Here is an 8,819-nt window from a genome sequence, read left to right as displayed (position 1 = left end):
CTTGAACATGACAATGAGTTCACTGTACTCAAATGGCCTCCACAGTCACCAGATCTGAATCCAATACTGTGTGATGCCATCATGTCAATATGGACCAAACTCCCTGAGGAATGCTTCCAGCACCTTGTTGAATCTATGCCACGAAGAATTGAGGCAGTTCTGAAGGCAAAAGGGGGTCCAACCCGCTACTAGCATGGGGTACCTAATAAAGTGGCCGGTGAGTGTATATCTGAATTGTCATGAGTTTCCATCTATTCAATTTCAGTTTATTTTTAATTCACAACACAGTTCACCAGATCATACAGTTAAATTGATTCAAAAGTTTTCTATCTAAGGAAAACCAGTTGGTTTTGACTCTTCAGCAATCCCTCACACTAAGCATGCTTGTAGCGACAGTGGAGAGGAAAAACTCCCATTTAACAGGAAGAAACCTCCAGCAGAACCAGGCTCAGTGTGAGCGGCCATCTGCTGAGGCCGGCTGGGAGACAGAAGCAGACATAGAAAAAAGAAGCAGAGATGCAACTCCATGCTAATAAAATGTTTATAAAAATGCATAAAAAATCATTGTCATTTCTGCAGAAACCCTGTTGCACTAAGAGCCCCATGCCTTGATACCCCTAAATATAATTAATTTCCTCAGAAAGTCAAGTGAAGAGTGACTAGCCGATATGTACTAGTCTCTATGACTAAATATGATCTGTGTGTGTGTGTGTGTGTGTGTGTGTGTGTGTGTGTGTGTGTGTGTGTGTGTGTGTGTGTGTGTGTGTGTGCGCAGTCTTCAGCGTGGACTACAATGACGAACTGGATGTCCTGGTCAGCGGTTCTGCAGATTTCTCCGTAAAGATCTGGTCGCTGTCTGCTGGTGGCTGTCTCAACACTCTCACTGGACACACTGAATGGGTCACTAAGGTGAGCTCAGCATGCCGAGGCATCATTGAATGATGTTGGTAACTTTACCCTTTACCGTTTGTTCTTCTTCTGCTGTTTTCTCCCTACAGGTGATATTGCAGAGGAGTGAGGTAGAATCGATGGTGCACAGTCCCGGGGATTATATCCTGTTAAGTGCTGATAAGTATGAAATCAAGGTAAAATGTGCTTCATATGTTTGTTTAAAAAAAAGCAGAAAGAGTCCCTCTGATCTGCTCCACAGAATGAGACCAAGCTCTGCTTTCATCCTGCAGGTTTGGCCTTTAGGCAGAGAAATCAACTGTAAGTGTTTGAAAACGCTGTCAGTATCAGAAGACCGCAGCATCAGCCTTCAGCCTCGCCTGCAGTTTGATGGACGCTACATCGTCTGCAGCTCTGACCTTGGCGTTTATCAGTGGGACTTTGCCAGTTTTGAAATTATTAGGTAAAGTGGTCATAAAAACACATTCAGTTTACAGACCGGAACAAATACTCTAAACCATCGATACATGTTGCAGAGTCATGGTGTGACACAGCAGCCATTGCTTTGCGTCAAATGAGGACTGCTTTAGTAGCAGCAGCTTCAGAACTAGGGCTGGGCAATTACTTACATTTGCAACATAATCGCAGTTTAGAAAGATGCTATTTTCAAATCAGAGGCACTTTCTTTTTAATCACTTTAATCACGACAATTTGATAAGAGTAAAACACTAAATTTCTCCTTCCAGCCCTTTGGGTGGCAGTGATAGGGTTAAATGTGGTCTCTGACTCCAGGAAATGGTGTCATGATTGATGACCAGCTGACCTTTAAACATCATGTTACCTCCGTTTATCAATCTTCTTGCTTCACACTTCTAAACATCACAGCATCCGATGTTCTGTCAGATGAGCATACCCGGTCAGACCAGCATACCCATTAGTCAATACCCGTTAATCACTTTAGTTTTGTATGAAAAATAAACTTAAAGCTGCCTCAACAAGCGTGTATCCCTTTAGTCATGTACAAAAAAACTATTTAATTACTTTTTATGTGTTTTTTGAAGCGTATGGCGATCTAACCTTAAATTGTTTGTTTATTTTGTACATGACCAAAAGGATACATGTTGGGCACGTTACTTTGAAAAAGAAATTAGTTATAGTTACTACTTACTTCTCCTAAAAAGTACTGAGTTACTAAATTACTGCACAATAAAAGTAACTAGTTACTAGTAAAAGTAACTATTGCATTACTTTTGAGTTTCTCGCCCCGTAACCCTTACCACCCAGCCCCACCTTCTCGCCGTGTGTTTCCAAAGCCAGCTGAATAGAGCGGACGACAAAGACAAGAACCTGCAGAGTTTAGCATTTATTGCAACTCAACGTAAATGACATCAGGGGGGAACGCTATCTGACGGGCCTAGAAACCCCATCTGATAGCGTTCCCCTGCTTAACATGGGGGGGACACTATCCGATGCGGTGTAAATATCATCAGGCTGCATTACCTCTACTCATGGGTGTAAAGTTTTTTAACATGGCGTTCAGATCTGGTGAGTGTATGAGATTAATAACTGGGGATGTCTAATTCTGAAATCCTGTGTGTTTGGGTTGTTATAGATACAAGGCAGAAAGGCGCGCACGAGTCCTACCATGAAAAAATGGTTAATTGTGCGACCTGAGTAACGTCCAATAACGGGGTGTCGGCAATGGTAACTGCGTTATAGTTACAGTCAAAGTAATTAGTTAGATTACTCGTTACTAAAAAAAGGTAACAGCGTTGAAGGTAACGCCGTTACTTTCAACGTCGTTACTCCCATCACTGCACACAAGGTAGTCTATTTTTTGTACAAAACTAAATTAAACGCAAATCTGACGTCTTAGTCATGCATATTCACTAAGTGTATGCTGGTCTGACAGAACACCGCCGCAATTAAGGAAGACGGTTGCAGCTGGTGCCTTGATTGATGCATTATAGTAGAGATGGTAAATGGAAGTAAGAAGTTTTACAGTGAAGTCCTGCAATACTGAACTCTGGACAAGAAGGCTTTCAAGGTCATGAAAAAACTGAAACCTTGGAGTAAAACATCAACAGGGTTGTTCTTAGTACAAAGGACTATCGCAAAGAAATCACAACATTGGTTGAAAATAATCGCAATTTAGATTTTTGGCAAAATCGTTCAGCCCAATTAAAAATTAAACAAAATGAGCTCTTTTTAAAGGTCAATAAGCTTTTATTTTACTAGAATGATGCGGTGGTTCTCAGTCCTCCAGGTACTGCTGCACTGCGGGTTTCAGATTTCTCCTCACTGCCACAAACCTGACTTATATGAGATAATGAGAAACGGGCTTCTGCAGCACGTGATGTGCAAAATGTTTTTTTTTGTTTTGTTTTTTTCTACATAATTACTGCTGTAAGTGGGTGGTTCTGTCAGCTAAAGGAATGTTTTATAATCTCTTTTCTTAGCGATTAAGCGATTATTGATTTAGTTGACAGTTAATTCAATAACTGATTAATCTAGGGCTAAATAGGGATAATATTAGGTCTAAAACAATCAGATTAATTGCGATTAATTAATTACTTTTCGCAATTGATTAATCGCTAACTGGAGTTTAGAGACTCTAAACTATGCTTTTAGCTGACAAAGCGACCCACTTAGAGCAGTACATATATCAAAATAAAAAAAAAAAAAAAAAAAATATATATATATATATATATATATATATATATATATATATAAATATTTTGCATTTTAAATAAAAAGAAAATGTTTTATTCTGTCAATATGCTCTATCCAGAACTCCTCAGAGGAAAAGTTTGAGTTTGATTTAGTAAGAAATCTTCTTTGAGGAACCTTTTACTAGTCAATTATAATTGAAAAAATAATCGACATATTAATAATCGTTCTCTCTGGCCCTAGATTAGTCACAATTAATCTGATTCATTGTTTCAGCTCTAGTTCAGAGAGAGAGTTGATTTTTTTCCATATATCTTAACATCAGCAATCTTCTTAGTTTTGATTTGAACCTTTTTTTAACAGAATCAAAGAAAGAAATAAGGTAGCAACCTTTTTGTAACATACATGCTTATCCTGCATCATCAGTCTAGTGCCGCTAATGTCTAATCTAGTCAAATATATCAACAATATCTCGATGTTTCCAACAGATCTNCCTTATAATCTGCAAAGCCATTGTAAAATTGCTTCAGCAGTCTCCATTTTTGCATGGCAGAACCAGAAGAATCTTTATATCTGTGACAAATGAACAATGACACATCGACGTATTTTTCTTCCTATACTATTGATTTTTGCTGCGAAGTAGACAGTCTAATTCTCTGTGTATTGGCGCTTTTTAAACAACCGAATGATGCATTACCAACACCACATGGTCGAAAGCTGCACGCAGTCCCACGGCCCTTGCGGCCCACAGGTGCAAAACTGAAAGATTTTTGCGGCCCAAAAGGGGACTTTTTTGGTTAAGAAACACTGAGCTAAAGGCATGTTTTAGAATCTCTTTTCTCCAGTTAGCGATTAATCGATTATTAAATTAGTTGACGGTTTGTTCAATAACTGATTAATCTAGGGCTAAATAGGTCTGAAACAGTCAGATTAATTAAATATTTAAATAATTGTCAACTACTTTTCGCAATTGATTAATCGCTAACTGGAGTTTAGAGACTCTAAACTATGCTTTTAGCTGACAGAGCGACCCACTTAGAGCAGTAATTATATCAAAATTAAAATATATATATAAACATTTTGCATTTTAAATAAAAAGAAAATGTTTTCTTCTGTCAATATGCTTTATCCAGAACTCCTCAGAGGAAAAGTTTTAGTTTGATCTGGTTTGATTTAGTAAGAAATCTTCTTTGAGGAACCTTTTACTATCCAATTATTCGAAAACATCAGCAATTTTCTTCGCTTTAATTTGAACCTTTTTTAACAAAATCAAAAAAAGAAATAAGGTAGGTACAACCTTTTTGTAACATATACATGCTTATCCTGCATCATCGATCTAGTGCTGCTAATGTCTAATCTAGTCAAATATATCAACAACATCTCGATGTTTCCAACAGATCTGTTTTTTGTGTGAATGGGAAAGATTAGGAAGAAGATGTAGTGATGCTCTGAACCTAAAGCGTTCTGTTTTCCTTTTCTCAGAGTAATAAAAATGGAGGACCCAGCCAACCTGTCCCTGCTAAGCTTTGGTGAGGTGTTTGCGCTTCTTTTCGATAACCACTTCCTGTATGTCATGGACCTGAGGACAGAGTCGATCTCGGGCCGCTGGCCTCTACCGGCTTACAGGAAATCAAAGCGAGGATCCAGCTTCCTGGCAGGCGTGACCTCCTGGTTGAACGGCCTGGATGGGGGCAATGACTCTGGACTGGTGTTTGCCACCAGCATGCCTGATCATAGCATTCACTTAGTTCTATGGAAGGAGAACGGCTAGTCAACCAGTGATGTCACACGTTGGACTGTTGGCCTGTGAGCCTCTTTAATAATCATAACTGCCAAAAACCTCCTTCATGGAACAAAGCATGTTGTCTTCTCCCCGTTTCTTCCTCATGATTCAAGTCCTCCTCTAGATCCTTACATGAATATTAACCCATGGATCCTTCATACAAGCTAAGAACTGAAAGGAATTTGTCACTTTTGTGCTAAAAATGGATCAGCGCCTGTTTGGAAGAACTTCCATGAAGCCAAAATGACGAAGATAAAAGAAACAGTAGTAACCAAAATAACATCACTATCTTTTGTAATATATGTAAATGTTTAAAAGTACATGGTTATTGCAGTTTGCTCTTTAAATAGTCGGCGTTATGCCAGCGAGGAAGATCTGTAGCTGACTTTGGATGTCAGTCGCTTGTGTTCTGTCAGATGAGCATACCTTTAGTTTATCCCTTTAGTTTTTTTTACGAAAATACTCTTTAAACTGCCTCAACGGTTGTCTTTCCATTTAGTCATGAACAAAAAAACTATATAATTACTTCTTTTTTGATGTTTTTTTAAGCGTATGGCGATCTCAAAGGGATAAACGCCTGTCGAGGTAGCTTAAAGTACATTTTTTTGTACAAAACTAAAGGGAAAAATGCAAATGTGACGTTTTGCGCATGTGTATTTACTGGTCTGAAGGGTATGCTAATCTGACAGAACACCGGGCTGACGCCATCACGATATCTTTGAACACGAGCAGGGGTGCCTTAAACTCACTTGCATCAAAGGGGAAATGATTTGCTTCCAGACTGCGTTGCGTGATGACAGGAGAGGAGTGGTTCGGTATTGCGTTTCTAAACACCGTTTATCGTTAAGGATATCCAGTTTAAATGTCAGCTTGATAAATGTGATGTGCCTTTTGGTTCTTTCCAGTTAGCTCCAGCAGACTGCAGTTAGGCAACGACTTTTTGTTTCTTTTCACATATTCAGACAGACTTAGATGCCTGTTCATTTAAAGCTATATTCTGGATATTTGTTCAATCAAAAACTGTTTTTCTGAACCACGATGTTGAACTTCCTTCTTATGAAAAGCCACAGAAAAATAAGACGGAGATGAAAGAATTTGGTGGGGTCAAACTTTTTTTATTTTTTTATATTTTTATGAATCTAAAACACCAGAGTTCGTTTACGGTAATCTGACTTTATATTTACCTTGTCCTCCTCAGCAGAGAAGTTAAATCAGGTTTATTAAAACATCAATGTGACCTGTATGTATGATAAGACTAAAGGAAAAAAAAGAAAAGCCAGAACAGCTCTAGGTTTCTAAGTTTACATCTGAGTACATAGTGTTTATCATCACAAAGGTTTCTGCCACACAATGACAGCTTGAGTCACCTTAATCTACTTCATTCTTCTTAATAAAAACAAAAATGGTTATAAATGTGTCGTATGTTGTCTCTTTGTTTTTTCTGTGCCCACCATCACATTATCAGCATTACCATTAGGCAATACTAGGCAGATCCATAAAACTCTGTTTACATGTATGGTAAATACAAATATTCCTTATTTGTGCACATTGATTATGTTTTTGATAAAAATCCTTTCACTAAAAATGCCCCCCCCCTTCAGTGTCCACCATATTGGATCAGTCCATTTGCTGCACATGTTCAGAAAGGTCCAACCAGACAGCAGCAAACCATTTGAAAACAAACCATGAAAAGAGCAGTTGAGTGAAATTATAGCTTTNTTTTTTTAGCAGATGTGTTGACCGGTGTTGTTGGACCTGTCACTACAGTTACCATAGAGGAAGAAAGCTTTCCTTCTCTTCTTTATGGTCCTGAGCTCCGCCCCTTTATAGGTCACCTTTATCTCCTTTAAATTAGCCTCCGGCACTATTTGTTATTTTACTAACTTGATATTTATACATAAAATATCCTGACTTTCACACCTTAGACATTAAAATAGGAAATCCAAAGCAAATGCATAAAAGGTTTAACATTAAAAAGTTTAAAGGAGCAGTATTGAAAGTTTCTGCCGACCAGCATCAAGTTAAAGATTTTCATTAATCCCATTTTAGCTTCTCTAGATCTCGATGTAGAGAAAAGATGCAGGCGGAGTGTACTTATTTGCCATACTGTCAAAAAAAAGTAAAATAAAAGGAATTTAGCAAAAATAACTGACTTTTTTACATCCAATAAAATGATTTGAGGACCAGAATGTTCACATTTTGGACAAAGAAAACAGGTGGTGGGAGGGGCTTGAGGGAAACCATCTATGTCACGAAAGGAAACCAACCTTAAACAGGGGGGGGGACTCAGATTTCAGCTTTCAAAAACCTACAACACAGCAATTGAGTTGATTCCTTCCCACTATCATCAATCAACCCCACCTATTCATCCAGGCCAACAATTCCCTTTAATGACCCCCCTTTCAGAGACATAGACAGGTATGGAGTATTGCAGGCTAACAAAGAAGCTAAACGACCCCCATTCTAAAGGGGTGGACCCGTTCATCCGTTTCTATTTGCATGTTTTCTAAACAAAAACAAGGCTTTGTTGGGCTGCTGGATAAAACCTGGAACTAAACGCTATTTCTGACATTTGGAATTGAAAAAGCTTCCTGGATGGAAGAGAAACATCTTAAAACTTGGGGGAAAAAAGTCCAGTGGATTGTTTTTTAACTTTTTTGGAATGGAGTTAGGAAAGTTTCCTCACCAATGACTGAGTTCACATTCTTGGATGTGTTTTTCCCAAAAGCACAGATGCAGGCACACTCAGCAGGCACTGTGAAGCTGGCCAGGGACCACTGGCTATCCACATACTGACCAATAACAGGGCCCACCTTCCCGACACGAGCCAGACTGCAGGAAGAAAAATGGTTACTGTGACAGCAAGTGGGTGCAGAAGAACGACGCGAGCAAGAGGCGGCCTTACGCTGAGCGCCTGTTGAGTTTGGTGTCCTTCAGAGCGAAGATGTGGACGGTGCCTTTGTCGCTGGACGCACACAGGAAGGACGAGTCGTGGCTGAAGTTGATGCTGGAAGAAAGAAACAACATAAGGGCCAGTTTGGCACAAGCAGCTCCTTTAAAATCATTTTAGTATTGATCAAATATTTCACATGTTGGATAATCAATCAATTATAAATATGACTTTAGAACTTTTTCACTAATTGCTACAAAAGCTAAACTTCTTTTTTCAATTCCTAAGATTTATTATCAGAGGTGTCAAGTAAAAAAGTACAATTACTTTGTTAGCTTAGTTAATTAGAAATTTTGGCTGTCTATACTTTCCTGGACTCATTATTTATTTTTTTGTAACTTTTTACTTCTACTCCTTATATTTTTTTGGAATTATCTCTACTTTTTCCTCCTTAAATTTTAAGGCGGCTCCTGCGGGGAGCAGCGATGCGTCCGGAAGCACCTGGGCTACAATAAAAGATGTCCTGATTCACCGCCCGCCCCCCAAAAAAACGAATAAATAAAAAGAAAATGAAAGAAAGAAGGTTTG

At 38.7% G+C, this 8,819-nt stretch overlaps 2 protein-coding genes across 3 annotated transcripts in view; one reads left to right on the top strand and one right to left on the bottom strand.

The window, feature by feature from the left end:
• The window catches only part of fbxw2 (F-box and WD repeat domain containing 2), a 22,012-nt gene extending 15,245 nt beyond the window's left edge, over positions 1-6,767 (top strand). The window contains exons 4-7 of one of the 2 annotated variants that reach the window (XM_015403984.1): positions 776-909; positions 999-1,085; positions 1,182-1,351; positions 5,041-6,767. In XM_015403984.1, the coding sequence (XP_015259470.1) occupies positions 776-909; positions 999-1,085; positions 1,182-1,351; positions 5,041-5,329 (680 nt within the window). In that variant the 3' untranslated portion in view covers positions 5,330-6,767. The remainder of the gene's footprint in view (positions 1-775; positions 910-998; positions 1,086-1,181; positions 1,352-5,040) is intronic. The other variant, XM_015403983.1, reaches the window with a different exon arrangement.
• A 1,177-nt stretch (positions 6,768-7,944) lies between these two features.
• The window catches only part of wdr45 (WD repeat domain 45), a 21,499-nt gene continuing 20,624 nt past the window's right edge, over positions 7,945-8,819 (bottom strand). The window contains exons 8-9 of the mRNA XM_015403980.1: positions 8,247-8,348; positions 7,945-8,173 (exon numbers count right to left, since the gene is read on the bottom strand). Of these exons, the coding sequence (XP_015259466.1) occupies positions 7,990-8,173; positions 8,247-8,348 (286 nt within the window). The 3' untranslated portion in view covers positions 7,945-7,989. The remainder of the gene's footprint in view (positions 8,174-8,246; positions 8,349-8,819) is intronic.

This window comes from Cyprinodon variegatus, unplaced genomic scaffold (assembly GCF_000732505.1).
Source record: "Cyprinodon variegatus isolate N-32 unplaced genomic scaffold, C_variegatus-1.0 Scaffold1604, whole genome shotgun sequence".
Classification (NCBI taxonomy): domain Eukaryota; kingdom Metazoa; phylum Chordata; class Actinopteri; order Cyprinodontiformes; family Cyprinodontidae; genus Cyprinodon; species Cyprinodon variegatus.
This window is presented reverse-complemented; position numbering and strand designations above follow the sequence as displayed.